Source organism: Beauveria bassiana (genome assembly GCF_000280675.1).
Source record: "Beauveria bassiana ARSEF 2860 unplaced genomic scaffold BBA_S00036, whole genome shotgun sequence".
Lineage (NCBI taxonomy): Eukaryota > Fungi > Ascomycota > Sordariomycetes > Hypocreales > Cordycipitaceae > Beauveria > Beauveria bassiana.
In genome coordinates this window covers 108411-128913 of record NW_007930871.1, presented here as the reverse complement: position 1 = coordinate 128913, position 20503 = coordinate 108411, and the positions used below count along the sequence as shown (strand labels likewise).

Genomic DNA, 20503 nt, shown 5'->3' with positions numbered 1-20503 from the left:
CGCGTAAAGTGGAATGGATGAGGAGCGTCTTCACGTGATACGATATTTAGGCACCATCGCACTTAAGTCAAAGTCAAAGTCAAAGTCAGAGGCAGTTTTCATGATTCGTTGAAACAGTTTTGCAAACCTTAATTTCAATTTTTATGCGTGGTAGCTTCGTGGCTTCGTGGCTTCGTGGCTTCGTGGCTTCGCTACGCTTGATATTTCCCCAGATTAATTGGCGTGCAAGCAACGATAACTTCCTCGGCCAAGTCCCGTTTTTCGGCCAAGACCGGAGATACCAAGAGCTCTCGATCGCGACAATATAATCACGGAAAATTCTCATGGCTTTTTCGGCAATTTCATCAAAATACGCCAAACCCTCGCTTGATTGTTTAGTCATGGCGTGTCCTGCGGCGCGTCGCCATGCTTCTTGGCTCCCTTCCAAGCTCCTTTGCTGCCGGATCGACGGCGCCCCACCACAGCTCCGCCAGCCAGCTCCATGCTGCGACTGCATGCGACTTGCCCTTTGTTAAGTCGCACCTATCAACATAATGCCCTTCCAGTGATAAGTGAGTAGTGGGACTGCGGCGCGAATCAGAGATACTCTGTGGCATCTCTATAGACCATTCGAATTCGCACTGGGACTGCGAGACAAGCCCCGCCGATGCATCATGGCTTCCTCGACGCCAACCGCCGCGGGCGACCAGAGCCATACCGAGCAGAGCATTACAAAGATACCCGACATTCTTCCTCGTGAGCGCGTATTTCCGATTCAAATTGGTGGCGAGCTCTTCAAGCTCTCTGGTGCCTCCCTTTCGTCCGACGGTGAGTAAGAGTCGAAGCGCATTGTGCAGAGTCGTTGGCCGCGAGCAACCCGCAATTGACACGAAGCTTGATTACCAGCGCCCTCCTACTTTTCGCAGTACTTTCTGTGCCAGATCAAAACAGCAGAAGAAAATGGCCAAGACGTCGCCTCGAGCATCCGCACCCTATACATTGACCGCGATCCTGTCACTTTTGGCGACATAGCGCTGCACTTGCAAGGCTACCACATCAAGCCTCGCGACGGCACCCATTTTGTGCGTCTCTTTGCTGACGCCCAATTCTATAATTGTAAGTTGTCGAGCCGAATGGCTGAGTACTGCAGCTAGCTGACCGTGCGTGCCAGTGCCCAGACTCATCTCCCAGCTGTATGAGGAGAGCATCTTTATTTCGATTGGCCACCGCGAGTTCCAGATCCCGCGTGACGTTCTCACCGATCCAGAAAACTCTCCCAATTACTTTTCCCTAGGCTTCGGTATGTCATTCGCCCGACGCGACATAGTTTTTCCCGGCCTCAACCGCGAAGGGTTGATTCGGCCGCCCTCCATTCTCCCGCCATGTGTTCCAAACCGAAGCGCGGATACTTTTGCGGAACTACTACGCCTACTACACGGCTACCCTGTCAACATCCGAGACAAGGTTCATCGTGATGAACTGCTTCGCGACGCTCGATACTACCATTTCAAGGGTCTCGAACAGAAGCTCATTCCCCACTCCATCAGCTTCAACTCGCTACGACAGCGCAATGAAATTGTTTTGCGGCTAGAGAATGTGCAGAAAAGTGGAATCCACGTAGTTCACGACCGAGCTGAAGCGGTACTCGAAGATGACAACCTGGTTGACTTTGACGAGACGTTGGCGGGTTGGGTCAACTACTCGCGGCCGTATGTAGACGACGCTCCCGCGGAGCTTGTCCTTGAAATTGGCGGCGAAGCAACTCATATTCACTTTACAACCGACGGACCACGGGCTGAATTTTTTGGCGAAACACGCACCAGAGTGACCAAGCTCTTCGAAGTTATTGCGACCAAGCTTGGCCTGCCGCCGACCACGCAGCCTCTAGGCTTGCTCATGGCATCAGGCGGAGCCCAATCCTTGCCAGCGACGCCAGGAAATACGCCATTGAGCGAGGACCTCGTCATGATCAAGTTTGGACCTGAAGCTGCTGTGACGTTGGATGGGCAAGACTATGCATACCCGCAGCCACAATCGATGGAGAACGCAGACTCTGCGAACACGAACTCGCGCAAACGCCGGCGCACAGAGTCAATGACTGCAAGCGGGCCGCCTGAAGGGGATAAATGGACTATTCATCGAGGGCAATGGAGGCTGCGAATTCAGGGCAGCTTGCAAGGAAAAAGCAATCTCGAGTGCGTCATGGAAGTAGTCTGCCTAGATGCTTTGAGCTCCGAGCTGGGGCGGAACAAGAAGAGGGGCTTTTTGAAGAATTAGATTCGAACCTGGAGTTCATTTGGCGGTTGGGGAGCTCTGTTATGTGTATTTTTCCTTCATTTGGAAACTATGGATGCATCCGATCAAAATGTAAAAAAGCACACAATAATTGAAATGTCAAAAGAATAGCTTCATCATGATTGAAATTCACTGTAATCAACAGTTTGGGGAGACGTCATCGCCTCGTCAATTTTACCGCCCCGATACCTCAACGCCACACCTAGTAAAACTTTTACACACCAAAGTCTTTTCTTTTCTCTCATTTCTTCTTGAGAACACCCATTACCCAAGGAATAACCTCGTATCCGGCCTGATCTGCTGGCTGGCCTACATTGACCTCGGAGAATGGCCCCGCAGCCAGTATGTTCTGCAGGGTTGACCGGCGAAGTTGACAGCCACCCATGACCATACCGTGGAAGAATCCAACATAGGCTAGAAGAATACCATTAGCATTTGCGACCGTCGAAAAGTGGTTGGCAGCACTTACCTTGATAGGCGCTGAGCAGAATACCGCCGCGAGTGACCTTGACGTGCTCATGAATGTACCAGCGGCCACCCGGCTTGAGAAGCTTGTAAAGATATTGAATGTTTTTTTCCTGATCGGGGATGCTGCAAAGACAGCAGACGCAAACAATGCAGTCGAGGCTGCCCTCCGGGATCTGGCCGTTCCAGGCCGTGGGTCCGTTACCTCCTCGATGCCGACGGGAACGACCTCGTAGATGCCATCGAGACCAAGGTCATTGACGCGCTTCCGAAGCGACGCCGCAGATATTTCATTAGGTTCGACACCGTAGATCTTGGTGATGCCGCCATCGGAAGCGTCCGTCTTTCGTTTGCGCAGATTGGAGGCGGGGCCGTCGGCGGCGCCAGAGTCGGAAGAGCCGACGGCCGAGAACCCGGCCAGGACGTCGGTCCACATGCCGCTACCCGCACCGACTTCCATGACGACGCCGGAAATGGGCTCGCTGACGGGCTCTTGGACAATCTTGCCGTCGCGGACACGGCCCTCGAGGACGGGGACGACGCGGGGCTTAAAGTCCTCCTTGATTTCGGGGCCGACGGTGCCCCAGAACTGGCCAAAGGCGACGGCGAGGAACTCGGAGGGGGAAAGGAGCTTGGAGTACTGCCCAGAGGAGACGATGGACATGAAGGCCTGCGGGAAATGAGCCACGGCCATGCCGATGAAGATCCATGGGCCAATCATGGCCATGGCAAAGTTGCCCACGTCCTCCTTGAGGCCCATGGTGGGATGAACAAGTTTGGGAGCAGCAGTATTGGGATAATTGCTATTTGAGGTATCGACGACGAGGAGGAGGTGGTGGTGACAAGGCAGAAACGGGAGCTATGAGCATGTTAGTGACACAAGTATGAGGGAGTGAGGGAGGGTGAGTTCACTTACATGGGAGCAGGGTGAGAGTACTGAGGCCAGAAGACTGCGAAAAGAGGAGAGGTATAGGAATTGGACCACAGAGTGTGGAAAAGATAGTCCCAGGTGTAACAGGGCGATTGAGCACCTTTTATATCATTGGCAGACTGGGTGTGCGACTAGTATGAGTGAGCAGGAGGGCCGTGGCACAAGACTGTGGCCGCTGGCCACTGGAGAGACATCCCAGCCCAGCTAGGGCTGGGCGGCGGTAGGTTGGCGTGTTGTAGGTTCGGGGCTTGTGGAGAGAAGGAAGCTGTTATGAGTTAGCGTATTCCGGAGGTGGAAAAGACGCCGTTGGCTGGCACTCGCTGCTGGTCCTTTCTATTTGGGGCTGTCTTTAACTAGTGGCGCCCGTCAAAGTTGGGCGCACCCCCCCCCCCCCCCCCTCTGCACTCAAGCTTGCCCGAGGAAACACACAAGCCAGCTTCGGTGTAGAAATTGATGAAAAATAAAGCGTTTTCAGTATATTTTGTTTCATTGCTTAGGGCTGCCACTAAGTCGTTCTAGTACGTGTCGTGCTTCACAGCGGAAGCTGCTGCTAGGTTCGCCGACCTCCTCGGTCAGGGCCACCCATATTGTGCTATCAAAGGGAACACGGAGGAATTCATAGACTCGGTGGATATCCGCAGGTAGGCAACAGTATTACTGACCAATTCAGACATGATCCATGGATATGAGCCCCAAGACCTGTGGTGGTATCCGGGCATGGTGTGTGTCCGAGCCTGGCTTTATACGCCCGACGGAGCCCCTCTCAAGCCGTGTCAGCCCGTAGCCGCACAGTTCCACATGCGAGCTTCCCAATCGAGTCCCGTTAGACTCAATAGACGATAATCTCCTACTGCGCGAGCTTCTGGTGTCATCATTCACACGCCCCTGCAGAAGCGAGGTAGCTTGGTAGACTTGGCACCACTCGGATTCCGTACCCTGACGTGGCGACTCTTGCGACCATGTGCACTGACGGTTACCTTGGTCATTAAATGCCTTCATTCTCTGCCCTGAATAGATTGAACTCTTCAATAAAGCCCAATTTTCCGACTACGGCCTTCCTTTCGACAACTGTTCTCCTGCTCCCACTGATAAAAGTCTTGCTCAACACCATAACGCCGTGAAAATGCCAACTTCTGAAACCATCTTGATCAATCCATACGCCAATATTAAAACCCTCACCGGCCTGCCAGCCTCCTCATTTCTCCCACTTCAACACTGTCCCCTCACAACAGCTCAAAGTCGTCCAGCTGGTCGCGATACTTCATAATGTTGCGCTTAATCTTGCTACCGACCGACCACGTCACAAAGTCCTCCGTCGACCGCGTCACCAGGTATGCCGGGTCTGTGATGGTATCGACGCCCACGCGCACGTGGCCCTGCTCAATCATGTTGGTCGCCGCCTGCACATTCTCGGCCATGCGCAGCCGCGTCATGACGACCGGCAGGCGCCGGCGCGCAAAGGCGCTCACGGTCACGCCATGCTCCACCGCAGACAGCTTCGACGTTGACGACAGCACGCCCATGTCGTAGAGCTTGTTGAGCAGCAGCTCCTCGTGCTTGCGCCGCACAGCGTTGTCGGGCGGGAGGAGCGAGAGCCGGTGGGCGAGTTGGCGGAGCGACTGCAAAGTTTTTTTGGTCAGCGAATGAACCTGTTTGTCAGGCTGTTTGACGCTGCTGCAAATGAAGTTGCTGCGCAGGGAAGATACGTACGCCGCAGATGCGATTGTATTTGTGATAGTCTTCGGGCTTCTGGATATTGTATCGACGAATGACCTCCTTGTCGCGGTGTCCGTTGTCCTGCTTGTAGGTGATAAAATCCGTCTTTCGCAGGAGCTTTTGCTCGTGATACTTGAGTTTGCGCACCATCTTGGCGAGTCTGCTGGTGTGTCGTGGCGATCTGTAGTTAGGAACAGCGAGAAACGACCAAGTCCTCGTAATCTCCAAAGAGTTGCTGAAAAAATATTGTGGGGCTTCACCGATGGGACGGAGTAGCGGCCGCCGACCCGCCGATGTACTTGGTAGTAGTTAACCCCGACTCCGAGGAATGAAGACGATGGGACGTGCAACACGCTCACAAGCTTGCAATTCCGATGCCGGCCGTTTCAGATTTCGCCAACATTAATGTCGGAAAGTGGTGCTCGTCTTCTTATCCTGTGAGCATTGCGATATGCATTCTGTCCACAGAGCATCATGTAAAGATGATGAAGAATACAACTCGATCATGGGAGAAACTGACCATCTACTATCTTGGCTACACGAACAAATATGTTATGGGTAATATTCTCAATATCTTCGCGTTTAGTTCGAAACTCCCGAATCTAGAATCCGTATTAATTGCTGATGCTGCGTCGACAAGTTGCTGTGGGTCTCACACTCGTCTGTGGTTGGCCAATTAGAATTTCCAGTCAAAAGACCTCCAGTGCTCTCGACTGAGAAGAGCGTCAGGCGCACGCTACTCATTGCCGCAATCACAACCTCGATCATAGTCGGGCGACACGGACAAGATGTCAGCGCGACTACCGGGGCTGAGCGCCATGCGCTCAACTTCGACTTCTGTCCTCTCCTTCCTCCGCCCCTTCTCGTCCACCACCGCTGTCGCGCAGCCGCCGCGAGAGACTCGTCCACCAGCTCGGTCATCCACACCGTCGTCGACGAGCCGCCTCCAATCCATCAACAAGGACCGCATGTCTGTCGGTGGCGGAGCCAAGGGCCGCAGCGCCGCCGCCAGCACAATGCACCGTCTCGGCCAGTCCTACAAGGAGCGTGCGGCCGTAGGTCTCCTTGAGAAACAGAGCCAGATTGACTTTCTCAAGCATCGCAAAATTTCAAAAGACTACCTTCGGCAAATGCCCCGTCGATGGGTGCCCGGTGACGTCTACTCGCCACACGATTTGAGCCCTCGCGAAATGGACAAGTGGCGCAAAAAGAACCAGCGCCAGGTTGATGTCGTGGATCTCTTCGGTCTGCGCCCACTGGACATGTACAAGGTATGGCGGTGGCCACGCAATCAGTTCAGCATATGTGGACGATTGGAACTAACAACATGTGCAGAATTTCTCTCTCATTCAGGCGTTTACGACTAGCTCCGGTCAGATTAAGCATTCCAAGGAGACTGCTCTGCGACCCGTCAACCAGCGCAAGGTTGCCAAGATGATTCGCAGAATCCAAGGCATGGGCCTGTACCCGACGATTCACGACCACCCCGAACTCATTCGCTCGGATTTTTATCATCCTGAGCAACGCAGAGGTTAATTACTCAGCGGCATGTATAATTTTCTGGGGATGAGCTTGCACGAGAGCAGCTGTATTCTAAAGGCGGGAGGACCAATTACCAAGTTTTTTCTTGTCATTGAATCTAGAATATCCATGTAATATAGCACATTCTAGCTCAAAAAGAGCCTAACCAAATGACACAATATACTGATGTCTTCATGAAGTCTAAATTGCGCTGCTGGAGATGAAGCTTGCATCGAAGCTTCTTTAAGGCCCGCTCATGGCTAATGCGACTGCTGCAGGACAACAGACAATTCTCAATCGAAACAAAGATGTGCAATTGTCATTTATACATGAATTCGGCATGTATATGAAACTGAGGACGTATATTTGAAGTTGTAGTCTGCGCCGGCGAAACCACGGTTAATCACCTTGCACCCCTGTAGGTCCACTAGAAATGTTGGTGATGTCTAGCAGCTTCGGCCTTGAGAGCGCTCTAGCTTACCATACCTCCTCATGAGTCTTGCTATTGATTCTACCCCCCTACGATGCTACCGTGAGAATATGCCACCTCTATCTGATCAATTCGAAGAATTCAGATCCTAATGAACTATCTCAATGCAGAATAACCTCAAAAGCATCATAGAAACCTCACGCAGCAGACGATGAGGGCCAACTTTGCCCGCCATGGGCGGCGCCTCCTGGTCTACCGCGTCAGAGCGCCATCCTGTCCCCTATTAACTTCTTCACGTCCTGCGAGAAGTCCCCCATCATCTGCGACGACGGTGTGCCCGCGATTCGAGCGCACCTTTTTCAACACCCTCTTCAAGAAGCCGCCGCGCGAGATTCGACAACCCGAGTACGAGCCTGGATGGATGCACATCATGGTCTGGCGGAGCCGCATGCTCGACAACCTGCGGCCGCAGCCTAGGCGCGAGCTCATGGAAGCGTGGCGTCGCCTCATGCAGGCCAAGCTCAAGTCTCGCGTGCCGCTCAACAGCACACAGGCGCTGCAGTGCCGACGCCTGCTAGAGTACCTCTCCGACCAGCGCATAAGCCTCCAGGAGGACTTCAACGTCAAGCCCTTGACGGCGGCCGACCTTGCCATGGCACGGCAGGTCCTCCTCGAGATTGAGCCGAGTGAAACGACGCAGCACCACGTCGACTTTGCGCGCGCGCTGTACAAGGCGTGGATGGACAGCGACTTTGCACGGAAGCCTCGTGCCGTGGAGCTGCAATGGACATATCTTGTCAGGGCGCTGTCGTTGTATGGAGGTGGGGTAGAGGCCAAGGAGATGCTGTATGAGAAGTGGGACATGAGCGAGTACGCCGTCTTCCTCACAGGGGACGCTCAATTACTCCATGTTGTTGCGCAGGCCCTCGCCAGAGAGGGCAAAGAAGCCGAGCTTTTGGAGCTGGCGAGGCACGCGCAAGAACGGGGTATCGCCCTCGATGCCAACCTACAATCTGTCATTGTACAATACTTTGCCGGCCGCGACCGAATTGAGGAGACAAAGGCCTGGTTCGCCAAGCCTATTGCGCAGAATCAATGCCATCCGGATACTTACCGCGCCGTTGCGTCCTTTGCGAGACGCAATCAGCTACAAGAATGGGCAATGCCATTCTTTTTGGAATTGGGCGAGTCCACACCAAGGAGGCGACATTGGGATGCTTTGCTGCAGTCGATTCTACTGATGGGACGCAGCCTCGCCCAAGTTGGCACCATGATGGACCATATGGTCGACCGCAGCGGTGACATTAAGCCTACCATTCACACAATAAATGGCCTCCTCTACGTGGCTGTCGAGCTCAAAGACTACCAGCTTGGTCAGGATGTACTGCAGCTCGGCGATGACAAGGGCATCAAAGTCAATGGTGAAAGCTACATGCATATGCTGCGCTTGTGTCTCGAAGCCAAGGACTTTGAGCGCGCACAACATGCCTACGAACAAGTCATACACCTCGAGCCCTGGGGCAGTGACTCCGACTCCGATTTGCAGCTTCAATTCGGGCGGCTCGTAAATCACTACCTCGTCACACTCGCCAAGCAAAACCCCCCCAGCTTCCCCCTGATTCTCTCCATACTCCATACGGTCGAAGAGCTTGGCCTTCGCCTAGAACCCGCCACCGTCTCAACATTATGCCTGCGTTTCCTGGAAAACGACCAGCACTTTGAAGTCATGGACATTCTCTCCATCAATACCTTTCTCTTTAGCGAAGCCGAGCGCGAGGTCGTGCAGTCTGCCTTTATCCAGTTCTGCCTGGACCCCAAAACGAGCACAGCGCGCGCGTGGGGAGGCTACCAGCTACTGCAGCAGTTCTTCGAGGACACGAGCTTTGAGCGCCGCACGCAGCTCATGGAGGCCTTTTTCGCACGAAAGCGACCCGACATGGCAGCGTACGTGTTTGGCCACATGCGCCAGCACCGCAGCAAGTCGCTGCACCCGCGCATGGAGACGTACATGGCCTGTCTGTCAGGTTTCACGCGCCATCCGGACCTCGCCGGGCTGGAAATGGTGCACAACATGCTCAAGATGGACACGACCGTGCAGACGAATACCAAGCTGCAGACTGCCCTGATGCTCGCCTTTACGGCGTGCGACAAGCCGCTGGTGTCGTTGGACTATTGGCAGCAGATTACGCAGTCGCAAGAGGGGCCGTCGTACGCGACGCTCGAAGCCGTCTTTTGGGCGCTGGAGCGCAAACCAGGCGGCTACAAGATGGCGCGCGAGGTCTGGGACCGCATCGAGAGAATGGATCTCGAGGTCTCGACGCGCGTGTACAATGCGTACATTGGCGCCGTCGCGGGCGCCGGCTCCGAAAAGGAGATTCGCGGGCTGATTATGAAGATGCCTTCTGTGGTCGGGGTCGAGCCCGAGCCAATGACGTGAGTTTTTTTTTTTTTTTTTTTCCACTCTAATTGATCGTGCGAGAAAGACTGTAACTAACGTTAAGCCCTTTGCAGCCTCGCCATTGCATACAATGCCCTACCCGGGCGGCAGCTTCAGATTGATTTTGAGACGTGGGCGAAGCTGCAGTACAAGGTGCAGTGGGAGGAGATTATAAAGGTTGGCCGCAGATTGAATCAGTATTCGCTGTGCCAATTCAAAATCGATCGCGACATGCGAGCAGATGATTGAATGCCGGGCATAGCGAAAAGAAAAGAGGAAACACCATGCATAATTAGGCGAACGGATTCGCTTTTCATGTTTGAAAAGAGGCGGCAAGAGCCACTTTGCACGCTTTTTGTACTTGTAGCAGCGGCATGAGGGCAGAGGCAGAGGATGAGGGGCAGGCGAGATTGCATTTCGCATGTACATAACTTTTCTGAAATATAGCCAGGGATTGCATCGGTACAAAATGTCTGGGTCATCTTTGTACAATGTTCAAGCTGCCGAGTTTTGGTAGTAGCAATTGCGAATGGTGGCACTGAGACTTCAAGGATCTGTTGGTACGCTTCGCTACAAAATCAAGCAGATGATGACTAGTCAAAGGGGCATACGCGTGCCTTGCATGATTCAAACATCTATTGAAGATCTTGATGATACTTATCACACTTCTCTGCGTGCTGCGTGCATGATGACGCCGTGAGACATTTCCAGAATCACGCTGACATCCAGGATCGACTCCTCTCTGCGGGCCGCTACCAGCATTGTGCAGCCAAGGAAGGACTCCCGCATGATGTCTTGCACAAAGCCCTGTCGCCAAAAGTCAACACTACTCGTGACCTCATCCACGAGGACAACCTTGCTGCCCGTCTCGCGCTGTCGCAAAATCGCTCTGGCAATGCAAACCAGCTGCATCTCGGCAGGCGAGTAGGCCGCGTCGTCGAGTATAGTATTGAGACCGTCCTTTCGGAGTAGTTGCTGCCATATGCCGAAGCGACTAAGCATTTCTTCGAGTATCTGATCTTGCTGCTTTGCTTGCTCTTGTTCGATTTGCTGTTGCACAGGATCCGTGCTCTCCACCTTGTTCATGGTGAAGGGTAGCAAGTTGACTCGGATCGAGGCATCGAGACGAACTTGATCTTCCGAGATTGTAACCAAGCGGGATCGAATCTCATCTCTCGATAGCGTGGCTATATCTATGCCGTCGATTTTGATCATCCCGGTGTACTCGACTAGTCCCAGAATGGCATTGAGGACTGACGTCTTGCCGCTGCCACTCGAGCCGATCAAGCCGACCCGCTGTCCAGGCTCAATAAAGAGAGTCAAGTTCTTTAAAGCAGGTGGATTGTCCGAATATGGCTCATAATTGGCCGTGACGTCCACAAGCTCGATATTTCCCGCCGAAGGCCACAGGGGCGGTGCAGCTGTGACCTCCGGGTCTGGCTCCTGAGGGGTTCTCTGCAAAAAGGTACGCAATCTTTCAAGCGCACTGGCAGATGTGTCAATCAGCGTGACAACTTCAAAGAGTCTTTCAAGGGTCCAGCTGAATTGGGACAGAGTCAGGAGCGACAGACCAATAGCTGCTTCGGTGGTAGTGTGGGGGAAGAACACCACATACGAGACGAAGCAGACTGCAATACAGCTGGTCAATAGCCCAAGTGCCACTACCAGCCACTGCTGGAAGTAGTAAAGATAAAAGAATGCCCGCTGGCTAATGTTCAAGAGACCAAAGCTGATTCTAGTATCTGCCTTGAGCCAGCGGAAAGCGCGCATATATAAGATGCCCTCGGCGGTTTCCTCAAATCGCTTTAACAAGGGCGTCTTCGCTTCTACATCCAATTTTCGTAGCTGACGGGAAGTTTTGAAGTAGAAGCGCTGAAGGCGATACAGCGCAAACACAACAAGTGGGAGGATGACGACGAAATAGGAGGCCCCAGACGCAATGATGACGGTCTTGATGATGATGGAAAATGCGGTATACGCGGTGCGCATGGAGTAGAAGGGCAATTTCCGCGAAAACACGCCCGCATCTTGGCCGAATAGTGGCAAGATGGACCCCATGTCCACAACTCCCAGATAGGTGAGCGTTGAGCCAGCGATGGTGCCTACAAGCTTTTTATGCAGAGTGAGGGATGCCCGTGGCGCAAGTATAACATACAGCAGCCAGTACGAGAAAGTGCCAGCCAAACATGTACCGCCAGCGACAGAAGCATACAGCGTGAAAAAACTGTTATCGTTTGAGCCAGATTTGAAATAGTCTCGAAGATAAATGTCTAGGCAATTGTCAGCTCGTGAACAAGAACAAATTGGCCATGCGTATCTCACTGGGAAAGTGCTCTCCGAGAGCGAGACAAAATATGAGCAGCATGTATAAAGTGACGGAGAAGTATCCAATAGGCTTAATATAGAGGGTAGACAATCGTGTAGGCGATGGCTGAATAGCGGTCGGCCCTCCAACAGTAGGACGAGACGACTGCAATTCGAACTTCATGGACCGGCGTATCGCTTCCATTTCGGCGTCTTCCACTTCTTCGGGGGGACCATCGGGTACAGAGCTGAATACACTTTTAACGGCCGCTGCGAACGCGGGAGTCTGGAAGGGTTGGTCCTCGAGGGAAGCATAGCCACGGCCATCGAGCAGAAGAACTCTATCAGAGACATCGAGACTCTCGCGCAAATAAGACACCAGAGCAACTGTGATGCCCATTTCCCTCAAGAGACCACTGGCGCCGAATAGGTGAAAGATGATGGACACTGCCGTTTTACGGTCGAGAGCGCCGAAAGGGTCATCGAACAGCATCACTGCAGTGCGTGCATAGACTGTCCTTGCGATGCCGATTCTCTGGCGTTGACCGGCCGTGAGATTTCTGCCACCGGGGCCAACAATGTAATCAGCCTTGCCGGGAAGACGCTGCAAATCATTCTGGAGCAAGCAGCAACTAATGACCCTTTGGAAAAAATCGGCGTTATAAGGCAAAGGTCCGATGATATTGTCCAAAATCGATACATCCTGCAACCAGGTTACCTGGCCACAAATTGCCATTTCTTCATTCTGGACACAAATTGCCCCTTCTACCAGAGTAGCTTCGCCGAGTATGCCATGCAGTAGTGTGCTCTTTCCCGTTCCAGGCGGACCGATGAATGCCGTGATTGACCCTTGCACGAGAGAGAAATCAACACGGAAGAGGATGGGTTGTCGTACTCCAGGAGGTGCAATGTCCACGTCAACCATTTCGACAGGATGGACGAACTGTTGATGCCTAGGCGGAATGCGGCGATGCTTGGGAGCGTGTTTATCTTTGATGAAGCGGCACTCATCTCGTTCCGGCAAGCTCAGAAAATTCTGAATCCGATCAAAATAGTTGCTGAGAGACGATACGGTAGAGTACATGTCCAGAAGTCGACCAAGAGGACCCTGTATGGCCACAACAAGAGCGAGGATTGGAAAGATGACATTGGCTGGGACGGCTTGGCTGTATTCCTCTTGTGAAAGCGCTTTGCTAACTATCCAAACAGGCGTCACGAGATTGGCAATCTGGACAAAAGGCATGGTTACCGTCTCGAGGCATCGATGTGTTTTCGATAGATTCACCTCTTCTTGTCGTAGGCGCTGAAGAAAGTTAGCGACGGTAGGGCCGAGTCCCATCATTTTGATTGCTCCCAGTTGATAGAGAATGGACGAAGTCTGTGAGACGCGAGTTTCGGAGCCTTTGTTGTATGCTGCGAGTGCCGGCCCGGTTACGAAACCCCAGAACCATGAAAAGATGTTGGAGACCAAGACGGGTACGACCACCAGGAAGCTCGAATTTCCAACAAAGAATGAAAGCGCATAAATGCCAAAGTACGTCTCTAAAAATATGATTGGAAGCTCCAGCAGTCTGGGTAATGCGACGGCAATACCATCAATGGCAGTGCTCAATAGAGAGACGGTAGCAGATTCACGTGCATCCTTGTACGAGATACGGTGAGTCTTTTCGATGATCTGTGTAATGAAGCTTCCTCGTAAACGTGTGACCATTAAATAATTCATGTGTGCATATGATGATTTGCCAATGGTCATACCGACAAAGGCTGCGAGCGTGGCAGAGATCAGGCAAGCTTTGCGCAGCAAAGAGGCATGATCCTGGCCACTGACATCGATGACTGCCTTCAAAATGAAGGGTTGACTGAATGTGCATATGGCGAAAATGAGCCGCGGCACCAATATTCGCCGGATTTCAGTATCCCAGACTGTACCGCAGGTTGTCATCAGGCTCTCCAGCTCGAGATGTGGTGCTGCTTTGCCGTCGATTTGTGCCGTGCGTCGCGCTTTCTCCATTTGGTCTGCTTTCTCGGCACTCAGCTGCCAGTAATTCCTGAGCTTTTCATTTAAGCGGTCAGAGGCAAACTCGGCAGCAATGGGCATGAGGTTGCCGTTTTCGATGGAGATGCGAAGCTGCCTGGAAATGGAGAGCCCTGGGAACACGAAGCAGGCTCGGCGTCTCTTCTCTCGTCGAGCGGTTTCATTCTCGGCGGCGACGGAAGCGTTTTCGTGTACCACAAGCTGCTTTGTCGGAAATACCTCCAAAAGCAGAAGAAGAAGCCGGAAGCCCCCAGCCGAAGCAGCAATGGCTGAAGCAGATGACAGACCTCGATCTAGGTAGAAGAGACGGCACTTGGCAGCATCAATCACGCAGCCCAAGAGAAGGTATACACGGAGCAGTCTGGATGCACGAATCCTGTGACCTTGCTCAATGTAGAGCATGATGCCTATTGTGAGTGCAGCAACTAAATCGATCAGTGCCGCGGCAACCATGGTATCGGCTTGCGGGTCGAGTCGCATGCGGCGAAGAAGGACATTTAAAAGTTCCAGGCATATGAGAGAGCCGGCAGCGAACTGAAGAAGAAGCATGTGAGAAGGCTTAAGCGACAAGAGCAAGTGTTCTTGACGACGTACCAGTTTTAGGCGTGGAAATGGAAGGTGCCGCAGGTACACTGGCGCCTGGGAGTAGTGACGCAGGAAAAAAGGCGACAGTGCCAGTACGAGGCTCAGCGGCGATATTTGCAGGACCAATTCCTCGTATGTAAAGGCCGCATAGACGCCGCCGAGTGTCTTTGCCCAGAGCTCTCCCCAGAAGGCCTCGGCCGCGGACCGATCCGCCGCGGTCGACGCCATGCTGCGCAATCGATTGTGGCTGCCAAGATGCAGTGGGCTTCGGATCACAGTGAGCAAGCTCGCGCGCGCGCATGCATCGAAAAGGAGCAACGTCCCGGGTGCGCAAGGACTGGCCGGCCTCTGGACAATTTGTGTGTGTGTGTGTGTGTATGTATGTATTGTATGAGTTTTTGGATGGGGGGACGAGGTTGCTTTTACGGGCAGCTGTCGGCTGCATCGAGCAAAAGGGCAGTGGCGGGTTACAGTCCGCCCAGTTTACAGTACGTGGGCAGATTTCCTTCAGACTCCATCATTTCCCCCCCTCCAGCCCCGGCTGTATGGCCCGTATCAAGCTTGATTATTATTAGCAGCGGGCCGGCGGACACTATTAATAGTCAGTGCGATTCAGCAACACAAGGAGGTGATGGCCGCTTTTTTTTTCACCTACTAACCACCAAACTGCTTGTCACCACAACGGGGGCAACGCGGGGATTGGGGGGAACGGGTGGCAGGAAGAGTGTGGCTAACCCCAGCGAACCACGACAAGGCTCCCCCATGCACGGCCCAGTCCAGTTTTCATAATGATAGTCGACAGCTGAACCGCGTGGTCGCCGGAAATCTCGACTTACCCGCTTGCGTACGGAGTACGAATACGGAGTATTGCGCTCACGAATAGTTCGATGAATACAACCGTCTACTCTTGAACGCGTGCAGCGGCTGTCAGCAGACAAACAAGCGCCTTTGTTATCCGTGTGAGGCTTTTCAGCGATTTCGGATGCTGTTGATTCTTTCATTGCCTGTATAAAATTGAGCGACAGTCGCCAAGACGCCACTGGCTCTTTTGCTTCGCGCCGGACCCCGCCAGCGGTGGCTGAATTCTCCGAGTTGGCGCGGGGAAGAAAGAGCCTTTTATGGACATATATACACGGTTGTTGAGGAGATGCTGAAATGGAATAGAAGCCATATGTGAGGGCAGGTGATCCTTCACCTCGTACTCCGTATCGCGCTATTCAGCACGATGGCTGCTTACGCCAGGGCGTCAGTCTCGATCTTTACTCGGTCTCATCAGCTCGTGAATCACAAAGATACATGATGCACGACGGCGCAACTCTGGTCCGCCTCGACGCGGCCGGTCCCCATCAGCGCGCGTGCAACCAATATCGGTCACAGCACCCTGGACACCAATATTTGGATGTCATGACGCCCCGGCACCCTTGGCCTGCCCACTCACACGGCGCATACCTGTCCTGCTGCTCAACCGGCTGACAGGGTTGACCGGCACGACAGGTAGTCTTTCCGCGCTATTGATGCCGTCTCCCTCCATCAAGCGAATCCCAAGCGCCTAAAACGTAGACGGCACACCCACCGTTCCACTCTGGTCTATTCTCGGTTCCCGTCTCTTACCGCCAATGCTCGCAAAGTACCTACTTGCATTGGCACCCACGGATTCGGCAAAGAGGTCTTGGCTCCTTCAGTCTGTCCCGGCCACTTGAGCCGCGGTAATTCGAAAGAGAGGTCCCCGGACTAATGAGATTCGTACACATGTACGGAGTAATCATCTGTCCGTTTGTGCGACACTGTGGCGCTTGACTCGGGTGGGCAGGCGTCTGCCGTCAATTCACCGATTGTCCTGCATGCGCAGGGAGGATTTTTTCATTTAGCCCCTTCAAAGTACGATTACTCGACGCCAAATATAACCCATTGACCCGGTATTAATCTAAATGCAGCGTTAGCTTTTGTTGAGGGACTTTTGCGTAGTAGACATTCCGCCGAAAGACGAGGCCCTTCCGATGCGTCGTAGTAGATTGCGGTGCGTGCTGCAGCATTAATTGGGGAAAGCGGCGATCCCAATTCTCTCTGTTCCTTGCTACTGTTTCCTTGCTACTGTTTCCTTGCTACTGTTCTTGTCAGTAGCCGGTCAACTTTTCAAAACTGATTATTCTCCGTGGTCATGATTCGCAGAGCTGCCAAATGACCACTAACGCACTGCACAGCAGTATGCCGCTCAGACAAGTCATTCACCCACATGCATACAACCAGGGTGTAGGGGCGCTGTACGTACGGACTATGGACCGGTAGCGAGAGATGCACGGTTTGGATTTTCGGCCATCTTAGTAAACCTGCCCTGCTCGGTGAGACATGAAGCTATCTCCTGCTGGGCTCTTGATTTTAACGTGCGCTCGCTTGCCCCCAAACCAATTTTTTTCATCGTACATGAAGTAGACTCGTTATCATCAGATACTGTCGCATGGAATGCTATGCGCAATATTCGTCCCGTGGTCCCGATGTTGCTGGTTTTTACACGATGCGTTAAGAAGACTCTAGTGGTGGATATTGGAAGCTGGTTGGTCTCAACAGCAAACCACGCTAAAACTCCGACTGCGCCCTCCGTCGAGTATTGGTATTGGTAGGTATTGATCTTTAACGCCGTGACGTCCCTGTAAGGGCAAAAGGCGCCTACCAGGGCAAGGCCCGATGAAGTAGGTAGAGCGGCTCCTAAGGAGGTATCTATCTAATCTAGGAAGGGTATCAGAAGGCTTTCGCAGGCTGATCGTGGGACCGTGTAGAAGGACCTGATCCGCGGCCAAGGCAAAGGAGTCAGTGATCCAGAGCCAGTTATCGCGGGGGTGTCTTCTAGGGAGTCATCCCCACCGTCGAGTTTACAAGTCGAGGGTGATGAGCAGTTACATAAAGGCGACTTCAAAGGATGGCGCCATAATAGCCGTCTACAAACTACGACGCGTCATGACTCTATAGCTAGATAATCGGGGATAAGAGGAGGGGCAACGGCGCCGTCGCGGCGGAAGGACCTTCGCAAACGATGCCGACATGGCGGGCCAGCCAAGACCCCCCGCACCAAACAAAGCAGAGCTAGTCCGGGACCAGCTCGCCACCCGCAACTACACATACATCATCGATAGAGACAAAAATATATATTTTGGAGAAAAAAAACAGCAATGCCTCTCATCGTCCCGACTCGCATCAAACCCAGGGTCATCCTGGGTCTCATGACATTTGGCCCGAGCAAGGAGGCTGGGGCGCGCATCACCGACGTGAAGACGCTGGGCAAGGCGCTCGACGTGCTGCGGGCGCGGGGCTACGACGAAATCGACACGGCACGCATCTACATTGATGGCGCGCAAGAGGCCTTTACCCGCGAGGCCGGGTGGAAGGACCGGGGCTTCACGCTGGCGACAAAGGTCGAGTACCCGCACAAGCCGGGGGCCAACAACGCCCAGGCGGTGGTTGCGTCGGTGGAAAAGAGCCTAGCAGAGCTGGGCACTGATTGCGTTGATGTCAGTCAGTTTTGTCAATATTTACCAGCAGAGTACTAACATGTCGGTTGGCAGATCCTCTACCTTCACTGCCCCGACCGCAGCACCCCGTTTGCTGAGACTCTCGAGGCGCTCAACGAGCTGCACAAGGCGGGCAAGTTTGTGCAGCTGGGCCTGAGCAACTTTGCCGCGCACGAGGTGGCCGAGGTGGTGCTGACGTGCAAGTACAACGGCTGGGTGCGTCCGACCGTGTACCAGGGCATGTACAACTGCATCACGCGGCACATTGAGCAGGAGCTGTTTGTCGCGTGCCGCCGGTACGGCCTCGACATTGTCGTCTACAACCCGCTCGCCGGCGGGCTCTTTTCCGGCAAGATCAAGTCCAAGGACGCGGTGCCCGAGAGCGGCCGCTTCTCGGACGAGGCAAGCGTGCAGGGCGGCCGGTACCGCGACCGCTACTTCAAGGACGGCGTGTTTCGCGCGCTGCAGATTGCCGAGGAGGCGGCCGTCGACAAGCACGGGCTGACGCTGATTGAGACGGCGCTGCGGTGGACGGCGCACCACTCCAAGCTAAACTTGGTTGGCGCCGACGGCGGCAACGACGGCATCATCCTCGGCGTGTCGAGCGTCGAGCAGCTCGAGAGCAACCTGGACAGCATCGAAAAGGGTCCGCTGCCGGACGATGTTGTCGAGGCGCTGGACCGGGCCTGGGAGGCGGCCAAGCAGGATGCGGCGCCGTACTGGCACGGCAAGCTAGAGTACGGGTATGATACGAAGCGGGTGCTGTTTGCGCCGGGTGCCAAGTAGTTGAAAGAGCTGGGTTGGGAGAAGTCGCGCTTTAGGGGTGCGGATTGAGGTGGACGCGCATCATGCTGCTGCGATGCAAGTGAGCAGTTGTTGCGACTGATTGTGGCGCCAAGCACATGCGAGTGGTTATCCAAGATGCAGACCCTGCAAGAATTGTGTAAATGACCTGGTCGAACAATGTGAGGGAGAAGAATGCGGGACGTCTAGTTATGCTTAAACAAAACGGGCGTCATGCAGATGACTTGTGCGTGTGACCAGAGGCTGTGAGCTGACCAGTGACGCGCATGTGCTGCGCTTGGCAATGCGGTCGCAAAGCACGCTGGCTGGAACCCGCTAGGTACCTATGTCCTTAGGTAGGTACCTAGGTACTAGGTACGGCGCTGCCGACAAGGCTGGCCGGCAGGTATTTGTCTTTTCGCCTTTTGGCGCTTGTAGCGGGGTCAAACAAGCAGGCGACTCCATTCAACCCCCTAGAAATCCCTATAATTATGTTCCCCGCTCTTCCTCTCAGAATGCTCCAGTATGGAAACTTCCATATCGTTGGTACTGGTACCTAGAGAGGTACAAGGAGAAGTACGCACCGCCGCTGTAACCTTTATTGGCTGCCTTGTGCAGCCAGAAAATCAGATATGAATAATCTGACAATGTCAAAAGAAAGAAAAAAAACTACCATCTCCAGTAGACATCTCACAATTCCTTTGTGTATTGTTGTTTTTTATTCACTGCAACAGCGGCACCCCCAGCGTCGTCTTCTGCAACCCACACTTGGACCCTTTTTCTTCTTCATCCCTCCCACCCCCCTTCCGCAGTGGGCTTTTTTGATTCAGTGACGTTTCAGTGGCTGGCTTCAGCCGTCTGTTCCCAGCTCGCCTGCCGTCGTCGCTAGCCAACGTCCCCCAAAACGGGCCGCCAATACGAGGCCACATCGCCCAACGCCCTTTTCCCTTCCCCCTTCATTCACGATCTTTTTTCTCTCCTTCTTTGTTCCCCCTTCAATTCCCATACTGCCACCGACTTCCAGCCCGGACCGGGCCCCAATACTTGGAACCCACATACTGCATACGTGGTTCGCATTGCAGGTCTCCCACGTTGTTCACACCAATACATGCCGAGGCGAACGCTTCCTTCCGATTCACGACCAAAACGGCAACCCCCATTGCGGAAGCTCCGTTTTCTTCAATCGCCCAACTTCATCAGACTCATGAGGTAGCTTCAGCAGACACAACCCGGATTATCGCTTTCTCTTGCTCGCGTGCCTCCATGCCCTGACCGACCGACCAACTCTCGTGTTCCCTCCCACTCGCCATTCTCCCCAACAGTTTTTTTCCTCTCCCGCAACCAATGCCGCGACCAAATCAGGGCGTCTACGGCACGCCTCTGCTCTCCAAGCCCGAGAATGCCGCCACCGACAATGACGACGCCGCCGAGCGCGGCCGCTCCAACAATGGCACCCTCTCTCCAGGCCGCGCCGCCGCCGTGCCCGCCCTCGCTCCCCGGCCGGCCCTCTCGCGGCGCT

At 53.8% G+C, this 20503-nt stretch overlaps 7 protein-coding genes across 7 annotated transcripts; 4 read left to right on the top strand and 3 right to left on the bottom strand.

Annotated features, from left to right (window-relative positions):
- Positions 1 to 653: 653 nt before the first annotated feature.
- Positions 654 to 2256, top strand: BBA_08568 (BTB/POZ domain-containing protein; the record flags this gene model as incomplete). Its single annotated transcript, XM_008603665.1, has 3 exons — positions 654 to 807; positions 886 to 1095; positions 1151 to 2256. The coding sequence occupies 3 exons, from the start codon at positions 654 to 656 to the stop codon at positions 2254 to 2256; spliced, it is 1470 nt and encodes a 489-aa protein (XP_008601887.1).
- Positions 2257 to 2515: 259 nt separating this feature from the next.
- Positions 2516 to 3499, bottom strand: BBA_08567 (methyltransferase domain-containing protein; the record flags this gene model as incomplete). The annotated part of the gene is made up of 3 exons (XM_008603664.1): positions 2516 to 2688; positions 2744 to 2852; positions 2945 to 3499. 3 exons carry the CDS (start codon positions 3497 to 3499, stop codon positions 2516 to 2518), a joined length of 837 nt encoding a protein of 278 aa, XP_008601886.1.
- Positions 3500 to 4893: 1394 nt separating this feature from the next.
- On the bottom strand, positions 4894 to 5536 carry BBA_08566 (U3 small nucleolar ribonucleoprotein IMP3; the record flags this gene model as incomplete). Its single annotated transcript, XM_008603663.1, has 2 exons — positions 4894 to 5289; positions 5381 to 5536. 2 exons carry the CDS (start codon positions 5534 to 5536, stop codon positions 4894 to 4896), a joined length of 552 nt encoding a protein of 183 aa, XP_008601885.1.
- A 638-nt stretch (positions 5537 to 6174) lies between these two features.
- BBA_08565 (ribosomal protein S18) lies at positions 6175 to 6922 on the top strand (the record flags this gene model as incomplete). Its single annotated transcript, XM_008603662.1, has 2 exons — positions 6175 to 6657; positions 6722 to 6922. 2 exons carry the CDS (start codon positions 6175 to 6177, stop codon positions 6920 to 6922), a joined length of 684 nt encoding a protein of 227 aa, XP_008601884.1.
- A 626-nt stretch (positions 6923 to 7548) lies between these two features.
- Positions 7549 to 10023, top strand: BBA_08564 (pentatricopeptide repeat domain-containing protein; the record flags this gene model as incomplete). Its single annotated transcript, XM_008603661.1, has 2 exons — positions 7549 to 9770; positions 9849 to 10023. The coding sequence occupies 2 exons, from the start codon at positions 7549 to 7551 to the stop codon at positions 10021 to 10023; spliced, it is 2397 nt and encodes a 798-aa protein (XP_008601883.1).
- A 411-nt stretch (positions 10024 to 10434) lies between these two features.
- On the bottom strand, positions 10435 to 14926 carry BBA_08563 (ABC transporter, putative; the record flags this gene model as incomplete). The annotated part of the gene is made up of 2 exons (XM_008603660.1): positions 10435 to 12044; positions 12097 to 14926. 2 exons carry the CDS (start codon positions 14924 to 14926, stop codon positions 10435 to 10437), a joined length of 4440 nt encoding a protein of 1479 aa, XP_008601882.1.
- Positions 14927 to 17862: 2936 nt separating this feature from the next.
- Positions 17863 to 18987, top strand: BBA_08562 (aflatoxin B1 aldehyde reductase member 2; the record flags this gene model as incomplete). The annotated part of the gene is made up of 2 exons (XM_008603659.1): positions 17863 to 18201; positions 18256 to 18987. The coding sequence occupies 2 exons, from the start codon at positions 17863 to 17865 to the stop codon at positions 18985 to 18987; spliced, it is 1071 nt and encodes a 356-aa protein (XP_008601881.1).
- Between the last annotated feature and the right edge of the window lie 1516 nt (positions 18988 to 20503).